Source organism: Trichechus manatus, unplaced genomic scaffold (genome assembly GCF_000243295.1).
Source record: "Trichechus manatus latirostris isolate Lorelei unplaced genomic scaffold, TriManLat1.0 scaffold00014, whole genome shotgun sequence".
NCBI classification, from domain to species: Eukaryota; Metazoa; Chordata; class Mammalia; order Sirenia; family Trichechidae; genus Trichechus; species Trichechus manatus.
The window spans coordinates 25,001,076-25,014,481 of NW_004443950.1; the positions used below are offsets into that span (position 1 = coordinate 25,001,076).

Below are 13,406 nucleotides of genomic sequence, written 5' to 3' on the forward strand. Positions count from 1 at the left end.
CAGACAGAAGAAAGAAACAAAAAGGAGAAAAGGCATGAAAGTCAAGGAGAGAGAAGCAGAAGAGAGAGAGGAGGGCAGGAACCTCCTAAAAAGCTGTAACACAGGTCAAGGGCTGTAACACTGAAGACAGAAAAAGGCCAGGAAGGGGGACTGCAGTAGTTGGTGGTGAGAGGCCCAGAAGGGGCCCTGCGTCGGAGGAGGTAGCGATGGCAGAGAGGCCCGTCCTGAGGGGGCCGAGAGGAGCCCGTCCTCGAGGGGGCCGGGAGGAGCCCGTCCTCGAGGGGGCCGGGAGGAGCCCGTCCTCGAGGGGGCCGGGAGGAGCCCGTCCTCGAGGGGGCCGGGAGGAGCTTGTCCTGAGGGGGCCGGGAGGAGCTTGTCCTGCGGGGGCCGGGAGGAGGCCTGTCTTGCCGGGACCGGGAGGAGACCTGTCCTGAGTGGGCCGGGAGGAGGGCTGCATGGCTGACATGGGGTGTGCACAGCAGAGAAGGGCCTACTTGCTTGCACAGCTGAGAGGAGCTGAGAGAGCCGTCTTGCACTGAAGAAGAGAGATGTGCTCTCCACTTCAAGGGGGCCTTCCAGACTTTGCCTACATACTTCCTGATCCTGATCCTGAGTTGCAGCCTGTTACTTCCTTAATAAACCACTTAACTAAGTATGGTTTGAGTTCTGTGTGGACACTGCAACAGATTATCGAACCCAGCAGAGAAGCAGAGAGTGCCATGGGAGGGACGGCTGGTGTCAAAATTTGTAAAAAGGTTGGAGAGTGGAGGTATTCATCTTGAACTTTTTTCTCTCAAAATGAAAATAACTTTCTTATACAGTAAAACCTGTGAAAACCGGAACCTGTGTAAGGCAGAAACCTATTAGAGAAGGAAAACTCAAATATTTTCCACTAACACAAGTGATAGAAAAGTGGTAAGCCTGCACCCCGTCAAAGGCGGAAAACTTGTGAGACCCAGAAAAACAAGGCAGTCCCATTGAGCTCCGGCTCTCACAGGTTTCAGTGCAGTATGTTTCAAAGATAAAATCGCATTGGTATCCTTGGGAAGAAACTTTATTACTAGGACCTTAAAATTGCACCCAAGATAACTGCAGGAGTACCTACAGGTAGATTGGAGGAATGAGGGAAAAGGAATTCTTAGAACTACATCCTACCTACAGCACCTCTTAAGCTCCCTCTGCTGGCTACCATTTAAATACAGCAGAAAAAAATGTAGACCTTTTTTCCTTTTCGGATGGGGCGGAAGGAGTAGGATGAGCAGACTATCCTGAAACCGAAAGGGAGATTTTCTTAAATAAGGGCTAAGTCTAACCGATGTCTGTTTTACCTAATAAGCCTTTAGGATTTCCAAACAGAATCAAGAAAAAAGCTGAAAGTAAGAGGGGTTATAATCAAGTTTAAATATGTTCATCATTATTTGATACACGAAAATGCAAAGGCATTTAATATAAAGATTTAACACTAGAAAAATTAAGAATTTAAATATATTCCACAAACTTCACTAGAAAAAGCTACCACACTATTTATTCTACTTAGTTTCAATATTAAGGTTTATTTTTTTCTTCCAGAGTGAGGTTAAGTAACAATTTAAATAATTATCAGGATGATAATTTATCCATTCAGGTAAAACATTACTGCTTAAAACTGGCTATCTAAGAAATATTTTGTATGTAATAAATATATTTTATGTTTAGGTTAACAGGCACCATCTTGAGAGCAGAAAAAAAATTTTAACCAATAAATAAATTACATTCAAGAAAACAAGGTGTATATATCTGAAGTATGCTATCTAAAATAGGATATACCTATTTATCCTATTTTTCTTCATATAGCACCCAAACTTCCAAAATGTCTAGAAATCATCTTCCCAAACAGAACTCATACTTTAAGTCATAAATATAAAAGCCCAGGAAAAAAAAATCAATTTCAGACAAAATTTATAGTTTACATTCTTAATTCCCTATTCAATAAAATATCAATTGCCAATTTATTAGAGGTAAATGAATTGTGATCTGTTAGTGCTGAAAATCTGAAATATATATTTTTAAAAGTCACTCTTCCTGAACATATTTAAAATATTGCATCTCTGGTGGCAAACCTGAAAATTATCAAGTATTTTATTTCCCTATTTTTCATACCTCCACCCCGATCCCCACCCCCTCCCCTTAACATCCATCCAGCATTTCTTTAAAAGGTAAATACTCTCACTTATATCCCAAACACAAAACACTGGCAATGCTCCTTGGTAAACAAGAAAACCCCCAAGTCTCCAGCTTGCTCCCAAAGTGTGACACAGGCTAAATGACATGGAGGGTCCACAGGGGGAAACAATCAATGGCCCTTATTGATGCATTCGGAATGCTCCTGAGAGTCCAGAACTGTTTGAGACTTTGCTGATGCAATCCTGAAGAAAGTTTCAACAGATTCTGCAGACAAGTATCAGAGAATAAGTCTTTGATTGATAATTTTTCTATTTATTTCTGCCAAGGCAACTGAAAACACGAACGCCTTTTCATCAGAGAGGTTCGCATAGATGTCAATTTCCTTTTCCTGTTTCTCTGTTAAAAGAAAAAGGGAAAAAGCTTAATATAAGGGGCCGTGGATGGAATAATTTTAAAAATTTAAAAAGCAATAAGTAATAAATATTATATATAATACTACATTGTACATTAATATTATAAAGTATTATGCTACAGAACTTACATTTTTAAAATTACACAAAGGAGTAATTGAAATGCCATTAACTACTAAGACTAAATAGACACTAAATACACTTTTATACACACACAGTCTAGCACCTACATACATCATGTCTATTGTTGTGTGCCTATGAGTCAGAATAAAAACCGCAAATATTTTTTTCTCCTCACTAGTATGAGCTGTCTCAGTCAAAATGAATTTTTTCACCCTAAAGAGGGTCCCCTCTAAATATTAATGATGACTTTATAAATACAGTAACTTCTTCACCTTAGCCCTGTTATAGTAACAATAGCCAACATTTGTGTCTATTTTAAGAAAGAAATTACCAATATGCTATATATACCCTTGATAAAGTAAGTAAAAACAAGGCAACAGAAAGAAACATCTTAAAAATATCATGTAGTTGGTATTTTTCCCCTCCTGACTGCAAATGCAATCCAAGATGATGGCAGAAAATTTGAAAAATACAGAAAAGAAAGCAAAGAAAAGAAGAATCACCTATTATCTCATGAACCAGTTAAAATCAAAATTAAGGAACATTCCTCTGATTTTTTTCTGGCTCTACTATGATTCTATTTCTGTTCTGTTTTGACAAACATGCATATAGTTAGACTCAAATCATTCTTACAGCACCTGTTAGAAAACGCAGACGGTTCTCCCCAGGCACATTTTCTACTCTCCAAATGAAACTAACGACTTTTTTTCAGTTGCTCCTTTTCATTTTTGACTTCCCTATCTCGAAGGAACATTTTTATTTGATGCTGCTTGTTGATTTGGGGTATATTTACTGACCTTTCACCATGGAAAATAAGGACTCCATTATTTTGCATCTCTTGCCCCCACCACAAACACTCCTCCCATTGCCTCATTCCCCCATGATAGTTAAATCACTACTGTGGTAAGATCGCTTTTCCATGTTTACATTACGAATACATAAATGATCTTCCCTTTTCCTTTCCCATACACTTTGATTTTCCTGAAGTGATTCATCTAATTTGCCTGGTTTTCTATATACCCATTTATAATTCAACCTAGAGTTCCTCTAATTGTATAAATCTTGTCTTTCAGAATGTTTACACACATTAGGTATTTTATCAATTTCATCTTCTTGAAGAAATCTCTCCGAGTCTTCTGACCTTCTTTTGACCTGCTTTCTAGACCTGCTGCACAGTTATCTTGAGATCTGTCTTCAAGATCATGCTACAGATTCTCCTCATCTTTCTCCTGAGTCAGATCCTCTGGTCCTGGATGGCATGATCATTTCTTGGTTTACTTCTCCATTTTGGTGGCATTTATCTTGTAGGAGCTTCCTGAGAAAGGGAGCACGGGAAGCAAATTTTCTGAGACCTTGAATATCCAAAAATGTCTTCACTCTACTTTCACACTAATTCACAATCTGACTGAGTTAAGACTTCCAGGTTTTCCCTCAGGCAACAAATTAACTTCCAACTACTAGTGCTGCTGCTGAGAAAATCCAATACCTTTTTAATTATGATTTTAAAATTATTGTTAAATTCACATACAGTGAAATACACAGATCTTAAGTGTACAATCTGACGAGTTTTGACAAATGTATACACCCATTAACCCACACCACAATCAAAATATAGAAAAGTTCCTTCCCTCCAGAAAAATTTTCACGCTCCTTTCCAGTCGATCCTTCCCCATCCCCCACTGGCAACCACTGTTCTGGTTTCTATCATCATAGATTCAATTTTGTCTGTTCTTGAACTTCATATAAATGGCATCATACAATATGTACTCTTTGGTGTCTAGCTTCTTTCACGAAACATGATACGATGTTTTTGAGATTCATCCATGCCGTTCACGTATCAGTACTTTGTTCCTTGCTGGGTATTCTGTTGCATTAATTCTAGTATCATTTTGATTCTTTTTTCTCTGAAAACTTGAAGGATTTTCTCTTTAACCAAACAGACATAAAATATGATGGTATGCTTGGTATAATTTCTATTTTTATCCATCTACTGGGTTGGGCATTTGGTGAGCCCTTTCAATCTGGAAATTCAATGTCTTTCAAGTTTGGGGAAATTTCTTGAATTCTTTCACCGGTGACTTCCTCCCCTCTTCTCTGTTCTTTTTCTGAAACTTCAATCATTTATAGATGTTAGACCTTAAACTAGTTCTCTAAGTTTCTTATCTTTTCCATTCTATTTTTTTGATCTCTTTTCTTTTTGCTCCACTTTCTGGAACATGTCTTCAACTTTATCTTCAAACTTTTTATTTCAGTTTCTCATTTCTACTAACCATATTTTAAAGTTCCTGTTCCAGATGTCTTTTCAACCTCTGCAATTTTCTTTTAAATATTATTATCATGACTATAATATCTACTCTTGCTAAAGATGTTAGTGATAGTTTAGATTTTTTAAAAAAACAAAGATTTGTTTTCTTCAACTTATTTTTACCCGTTGTTTCGGTTTCAGCCTTTCATACTACATGCTTTCTTCCAGGTATCTGGGTGATTCTTGGTAAAATGTTCATATTTAAGAGTGGGACGCCAAAAATACTGATGAGAAGCTCATGCAAATGTGGAGCTTACTGTGGCAGCCACCTTAGGATGATCTGCCTGGGCCATCTCATTGCTAACTCCCTGATAAAAATATATTTACTTTACACCTTTTCTCCTGGGCTGTTCTGATTCCCTAGAGAGGATACTTCCAATCTCTTACCTGGAAGAAATAAGTCTGGTTGGAGAACTCAAGATTCACCATGTCCAATTTTCATTTAATCTTCCTGATTTTAATATAGCATCCTGTCCTCAGTGACGCCTGGTGTCCCCTAGACCCGATAGTCTCTGTTTTGTCTTATCCTTTCCAAAAGGACAAGCTTGGGGGGTGAGGAGAGGAGAGGAGCAGAAGTGAACAGTCCTAGCAGGATGTTCATAAACAAACTTTCAATCTTCCTATTTTCGGCCCCATCTTCACCTCCACTTCCAGACCTAACTGATGTACACATTCCTGACCTTCTGGCAATTCTGTAATAAAAATCTCTGCGTTTCTTCACCAAAGGAAATTACAATTTAGGGCCTGCTAAGACAGTTATTATTTTTCGGTTTCCAGAATTTTGTTGCTGTTGTTTCTTCTCCCATTCTTTGTCCTTGCAGGATTTTGTCTATTAAAAAAAATTCCTTTATTGTCATTTTACTGAGATTTTGTAGGGAGGCAGAGCTACATGTGTTTATTCAATCTACCATCTTTAACCTGAAATCTATTTCTGTTCCGTACCTTCATTAAAAAGGTATTCAAAATCGCGCAACATATATTAATCAGTCAAAATGTTACTCCTACATTACTAATACCAGGAATAATCACACTCCCACATATGAAATGAAGATGTTAGACCAACCAAAAATGTTGAGTGTAATCATTTGTTTTTATTTTATTAAGATAGTTATTATCAAAAGGTTACACACAAAAAGAAACAATCTTTGATGGTTATGAAGGAGGGGAGGGGTGGGGATGGAAAAATCCTAAACAGACAATAGATAAGTGGTAATTTTGGTGAAGGATAAGACAGTACACAATACCAGGGAAGCCAGCACAACCTGTACAAGGCAAGGTCATGGAAGCTCCACTGACACATCCAAACTCCCTGAGGGACTGAATTGCTGGGCGGAGGGCTATGGGGACCATGGTCTCCGGGAACATCTAGCTCAACTGGCATAACACAGTTTATAAAGAAAATGTTCTACATTCTACTTGCTGAGTATCGCTGAGGGTCTTAAAAGCCTGTGAGCGGCAATCTAAGACACTCCACTGGTCTCACCCCTTTGGGAACAAGGGAGAATGAAGAAAACTAAAGACACAAGGGAAAGATTAGTCCAAAGGACTAATGGACCACAACTACTACGGCCTCCACCAGACTGAATCCAGTACAGCTACATGGTGCCCAGCTACCACCACTGACTGCTCTGACAGGGATCACAATAGAGGGTCCTAGACAGAGCTGGAGAAAAATGCAGAACGAATTTCTAACTCACAAAAAAAGTCCAGACTTACTGGCCTGACAGAGACTGGAGAAACCTGAGAGTATGGCCCCCAGACACCCTTTTAGCTCATTAATGAAGTCACTCCTAAGGTTCACCCTTCAGCCAAAGATTAGACAAGCCCATAAAACAAAACAAGCCGTAAGGGGCACACCAGCCCAGAGGCAAGTACTAGAAGGCAGGAAGGGACAGGAAAGCTGGTAATTGGGAACCAAGGTCGAGAAGGGAGAGTATTGACATGTTGTGAGGTTGTTAATTAATGTCATAAAACAATGTGCGTACTAACCGTTTAATGAGACGCTAGTTTGTTCTGTAAACCTTCATCTAAAGTACAATTTAAAAAAAAAAGTTATTTTAGATGTCTAACAAGCTTTCCTTTTCCATCCTCTTTCCCTTTTTTTTAAATATAGAAAACATTAAAGCAGTTTTGATTTTTAACCATTTAAATACATTGTTAGGATTTCTTTAACTCACATGTTAAAATAAAGTTAATCCTAGGCTCCAGATTTTTCAAGTGCCCTGTGAGCAGGGAGTCAATAAAAACTGAATTAAAGTAAATGGCTACTTAGCGCTAAAAAGCATATCAAAGAAGTCTATCCTAAAATATGTGGACATTTCAGAACTTCATATTTCTTATTTATATTAAATAGAGAACAAGAGTCTGCATCAAGGTTGGCAAACTACAGCCTGTAGGTAAAATCTGGCCCTCTACTTCTTTTCAAAAATAAAGTTTTACTGAAACACAGCCATGCCCATTTATTTACATATGGTCTGTGGTTGCTTTCCAGATACACAGTTGTGCAGTTGTGACCAGGAATGTATGGCCTACATATATTTTCTATCTGCCTCTTTACAAAAAAAGATTGTTGACCCCAGGGCTAAATGAAAAGATTGCAGTTTATGCTATAAAAATAGCTTTGACCAGTTTCCTGCAATTGATAACAAAAGCAAATAAACTTAAAGCCTAACTTACTATAGAGACAGATAACTTCCCTTAAAATTTTCTATAACAAATTGAAAATACCTGAAAAATTCATAACCAAGTAAATGTTTCTTTCTTTTTTCAACTCATCATGCAATGGAAGTTGAAGCCTGCATATATACTTCAGAATCCTTTCACAACTATACAGACCCCACAGCCTGACTAAAAGACTGTCAGCATCTGTTTTCCATCTCCTTTCACCCACCACCAGAAATACTCCTTCTCTTTTCTGTGGGTTATATTCCCTTTACATCAACTGAAAAGAATGTTCTGTTTTCTGGGCCAAGCAGTATTTCCCTCTTTTCCTTCTTTTTTTTTTCCCCTCTGTTGATTTTTCTTTACCCAATTTCCCTTCTGAAACAGTCCGTGGCAAAGCTTTTCCTGATCATCCCATTGTTAAAAGAAGTACATTCAAATTGAGAAAATAATTCAAACTCTCTAGAAGAGTATAATAAAGAGAAAAAACAGTAAAATTACCCAAGGACTTAAGGAATGCCTAAGCACAGCCTTCACAGAATATAGTTAAATATATAAATCATATTCCTTTACCCACACAATATTAAGAAAGACTAAAGTTTGATAAAAGCTAGGGACAGCTATACCAGTGAAGTTATTTTTCCTGTAAGTGGTAACTTTATTCAAGCAAAAACAAACAAGGCAGAAACAAATGGTGAATAGTTTTAAAAAAAAAATATTCTCAGTGTCTAGAATAAGAAAAATTTACATTTACACAGAAAGCACTTCAGTACGTAAGACTGAATATCTAAAGAGGCAAAGCACAACTCACAAATAAAGTATGAAATTATAAAAATTATGAAGAGCAACTGTTTTTTTCCATTAATTACTGGCTTAAAACTCAATTTTAAAAAGATATGTAGGGGTCTATGGGGGCTCATTATATTAATCTACCTATTTTTGTATATGTTTGAAAATGTCCATGCTAAAAAAGTTTTTAAAAACATGTATAAATCAAAGAAAGAGAGAAGTCTTAGTTAACGGTTAAACCAGTTACCAATACACACACTGCCAGAAGACAGGGGAAGATCTACAAGGAGAAATACGCAGATTCTTTGGACCAAGAATTTACCTAACTATCCAAAAGTTGCCTCAAACTAAGGAGCATACAAATCTCCCAAGGAGAAATTTAAAAATTCATACTGAAGAACCCTTTCAATAGTAAAATTTTTAAACTCATGATATAACAGTTTGAAATAGGTCTGAATGGAATGCGGACATCTCTTTTAAAAAAAAACAAAATACAACCACTTTAACAGGCTTCTCTGGGATGTCAGAGATAAATTATCTCTGAACTCTACTACCATCAGTTTATAGCAAGTAGATTTTACCTTTACACCTTTACGTTTCCAATAAGAATTAAATTTCTGTCATTTTTTTTATAAGCCATCTACCACAGACGAAATGCTTTCAAACTAAAATCTGAGTTGTATTTTAAAACCAGGAGCTACCAAATGCTTTCTTCACTACTACCTAATTAAGATCTCAGATCAACTTAATACTTGGGGGAAAAAAACTGCTGGCATTTATTCATACCTCTTTCTTCCTCATGTCTTTTGGCAGATGCACTTTTAGGTCTTCCTCTTCCTCGTCTGATATGATCTGAATGGCTGTTACTTCGAGACCTCTTTCTGTTTTCTAAATCTTTATTTACTGTAGAATTTATCTTCTCTCGCCTAACTCTCTCTGTTCGCCTCCTCTTGGCCTCATGCTTGTTTTCTGTATGGATGAATAAAAGTGATATACTTTAGGGCTTAGGAAGAACTGTTTGCCCAAGTTCTTGTTTTCTTCCTTTTTTTTCTCAATGGCACTAGAGTTCACTGGCTGGCATATTTTATAAAACTACAACCATCACGTATTAAGTCCCCCCGCCACACACATAGGAAAAAAAGAAATTCAACAGAATTCAGAGCCACATAGCACATAAGGCAGGAGGAATCTTGGAAGAGAAGACACGTTTCTTCATTTGGTAGATCTAATTTCAGCTCTCACAATTTCACGATTCCACAGTAACCTTTCTGCCTTCTCCTCCTCTCTGCCTCCAAGCTAAAATGGCGAAGTATTAGAAAAGAAAAAAGCAATTTTTTTTCCATTTCTTTTTGTTCCCTACCAAAATGCCAGGTTGACTTATGTCAAATATGAAGATAATGAATCTTCTACTACAAATGAAAAGCAAAACTGACCTTAGCCATACTATATTAAGGTTACTAATAAAAGGCAAACATTAAGCATCCATGGAAAATATAAAAACACAAGGGAAGTGAGTAGTTCTCAAGTCTGCTCCAGATGAGGTCATTTCTGACATACTAAGAGCATGTTGTTCATAAATGGAATGCAACAGGGAAATTTTACTCAGTGCAGTAATTTAATTTATGCAAGAAGCCACCCCTCCCACTCCAGACAAATCAAAATGTTGGATAATATATAACAACAAATTAAACACACACACACACACACACACACACACACACACACACTTGTTTCAATACATACCTGAAACCCAAAAGCAAAAAAGAATTCCCCAAATGCTTAAAATCACAGTGGTAAAGGGGTGAAGCAAATAGGAAAATTCATACCCTAAGAACTAAAGGGAACAATCTGAGAGACTATAAAACAGGCTTAATAGGCTATTGTTTAAAAAAGGTAAAATAATAACAGTTATCTCCAAATACCACGTCCTTGTAGAATTAGTTAATTCCAGGTCTCAGACAGGACATATACCAGATGCTGCAAGAACATTTAATTCTTCCAGAATGCATGAAAGTTATCAAACACTTTTCTTGTTAAAGAACTCAGGAGCTAACCTGAAGAGGCTCCCACTGAACAGTTGGGTAATTTGAGTATCAACAAAAACAGTAACTGTAGCAGGCTGAAACATATCAAGTACATCTAAAACCACGTTAAAAAGAAAAACAAAAGCAAAAACTACTTGGTCACCATAGGGAGATGCAAAAGAATCAACTCATATTTTGAAAACTTAAATAAAGGGAAAGATAAAGACCTTTCTAGTCAAACTGTACTGCTGGGTAATCAAAGGGCAGATGAAGAGAAGTTTCTCATTTCAAAATTATTGCAGCTAATGAATGAATAAATGAAGAAGGAACAACAGAATCAGAGCATCACCATTTTTCAACCTGTGATGAACTAAAGGATCTAAACGCTAAACATCAACAGCCACTAACTTCACAAAAGGAGAAATAAGCGGACATTACGTGCTTCCTGATGGAAGAACACACCACTGCCTGTTAAGAAGCCTAGCCAAAAAAAAAAAAAAATCTCATCAAGGCTTCAGATCCAACTTACAATTTATAGGAAATGCAGAAGTCAGAAGAATGTGTTGACTTGCACCATGGGGATGCAAACCACACATCCAAATGGACAAATGAGACACAGTTTCTTCAACAATATAATTTGCACAGAAAAAAGAGAGAGAAAATAATAGATAAAAAAGAGACTTTAAAAAGGTATTAATCATATACAACATGTGGATCTTACATAGAATCCTTTTTTTAAACTTGAAGACCATTTATGAGAAAATACTCATTGGATATTTATTAAGGAATTTTTGTTAATTTTTTGTTATAATGTATTGTGGTTATGCTTTTAAAGTCTATCTTTTAGAAGTATATAATGAAATATTAATAACTGAAATATGAGATTTGCTTTAAAATAATATGCAAGGGGAAGAGTGGATGTGGGTGTGGGCAGGGTTGGATGCTATATACTTTTGTATAAACTTGAATTTCTTAAAAAAAAAACAGCTGAAAGAAATAGTGACAGGAAAAGTTTTATATAGTAGGCTTCTAAAAGGTTAACACTGAATCTAGGTTTGTTCTTCCAGCTACCACCCATCTCTGCAAACTTCTTCACAGCCACACTTCTCAAGAGCGGCATCTCTACTTTCTGCCCTCGGTTTCCCACCTCCCATTCACTCATCAGTATACCCCAGGACAGTTCCAACCCAACAAAACTGATCGTTAAGAAAACAAAAACCTCTGTGTTATCAAACCTAATACATGCTTCTCTTTTATCATTTCACATCTTCTCTCAAAAACACTCAACAAACCTGATCATTCCTTTCCTTGAAACGGTTTTTTCACTTGATTCCCAAGACACCTGCTCTCCTGATTTCCTTCTATCTCACCAACCATTCCTCCTCATCTTCTTTGCTATCTTCCCCTCTTCCCTTACTTACATTCTACCTAGGTAATCTCGTAAGGCCCCTAGCACTAAATACTACTGTTATGATGGCTCCAAAATTTATACCTTCTGCTCTGATCTCTTCCCAAAGCTCTAGAATTCCTACACCTTAATTTCAATGTCTCATAAGCGTTTCAAAAATATCAAAAAACAACTCAATTTTCCCTCCCTCAAGCCTGTTCCTCCTCCAGCCTTCATCATACTAGTAAGTAGCACCAACCAGTTACACAAACTGAATAACTTACAGTCCTTTGTGACTCTCATCTTGCCTCTTATACCAGAGAAGGTCCACAGGTTCTCCCTCCAAAACACAGCCATAATCTTTTGCTTCTCTCCATCCCCACTGGCAACATCCTAGCCAAACAAATCATTCTCTACATAGCAGCCAATATTATCTTTAAAAAAATCAAATTGGGTAGCTCCCCTTCTAAAGCCTTTCATTAGCTTTTTACTGTATTTGGAATAAAGTTAAAATTCCTTATCGAAGACTACAAGTCCCTGTAAGATCTGACCTTTGTCTCAGTCTCCAATCTCATATCACTCGCCATTTTGGTCACTACACTGCCAACATGCCTTCCTTTTAATACAACAAGCTCCTCCCTCCCCGAGTCTTGTATTGTTATTCCTTCTGCCTACACCTCTCTTCCCAAAAGGATCTTCATGAGATAGGCTTTCTTTCCCTTCAGCTTAGAGGTCACCTTCTGAGTCTCACAGCCAAAGTTACTATTTCTAATGCTGCTACTGCTGCTGCTGTTGTTGTTGTTAGGTGCCAACGAGTTGGTTCCAACTCATAGCGACTCTGTGTACAACAGAACAAAACACTGCCTAGTCCTGCACCATCCTCACAATCATTGCCAGGTCTGAGCCTACTGTTCCTCTTTTTCACTGACCCTCTGTTTTACAGCATGATGTCCTTCTCCAGGGACTGGTACCTCCTGATAACATGACCAAAGTATGTGAGACAAGGTCTCACCATCCGCCCTTCTAAGGAGCGTTCTGGCTATACTTCTTCCAAGACAGATTTGTTCGTTCTTTTGGCAGTCCATGGTATATTCAATATTCTTCACCAACACTATAATTCAAAGGCATCAATTCTTCTTTTGTCTTCTTTATTCACTGTCCAGCTTTCGCATGCATATGAGGTGACTGAAAATACCATGGCTTGGGTCAGGCACACCTTAGTCTTCCAAGTGCCATCTTTGCTTTTTAACACTTTAAAGAGGTCTTCTGCAGCAGATTTGCCCAAGGCAATGCATTGTTTGATTTCTTGACTGCTGCTCCCATGGGCATTGATTGTGGATCCAAGTAAAATGAAAACCTTGACAAATTCAGTATTTTCTCCGTTTACCATGATGTTGCTTATCAGTCCAGTTGTGAGGATTTTTGTTTTCTTTATGTTGAGGTGTAATCCATACTGAAGGCTGTAGTCTTTGATCTTCATCAGTAAGTGCTTCAAGTCCCCTTCACTTTCAGCATGCAAGGTTGTGTCATCTGCATATCGCAGG

At 37.6% G+C, this 13,406-nt stretch overlaps 1 protein-coding gene across 1 annotated transcript in view; it reads right to left on the reverse strand.

Annotated features, from left to right (window-relative positions):
* Window positions 1-1,531: 1,531 nt before the first annotated feature.
* CUNH16orf87 (chromosome unknown C16orf87 homolog) overlaps window positions 1,532-13,406 on the reverse strand; it is a 37,381-nt gene continuing 25,506 nt past the window's right edge. Inside the window, exons 4-5 of the mRNA XM_023726786.1 lie at window positions 9,238-9,420; window positions 1,532-2,559 (exon numbers count right to left, since the gene is read on the reverse strand). Of these exons, the coding sequence (XP_023582554.1) occupies window positions 2,441-2,559; window positions 9,238-9,420 (302 nt within the window). The 3' untranslated portion in view covers window positions 1,532-2,440. The remainder of the gene's footprint in view (window positions 2,560-9,237; window positions 9,421-13,406) is intronic.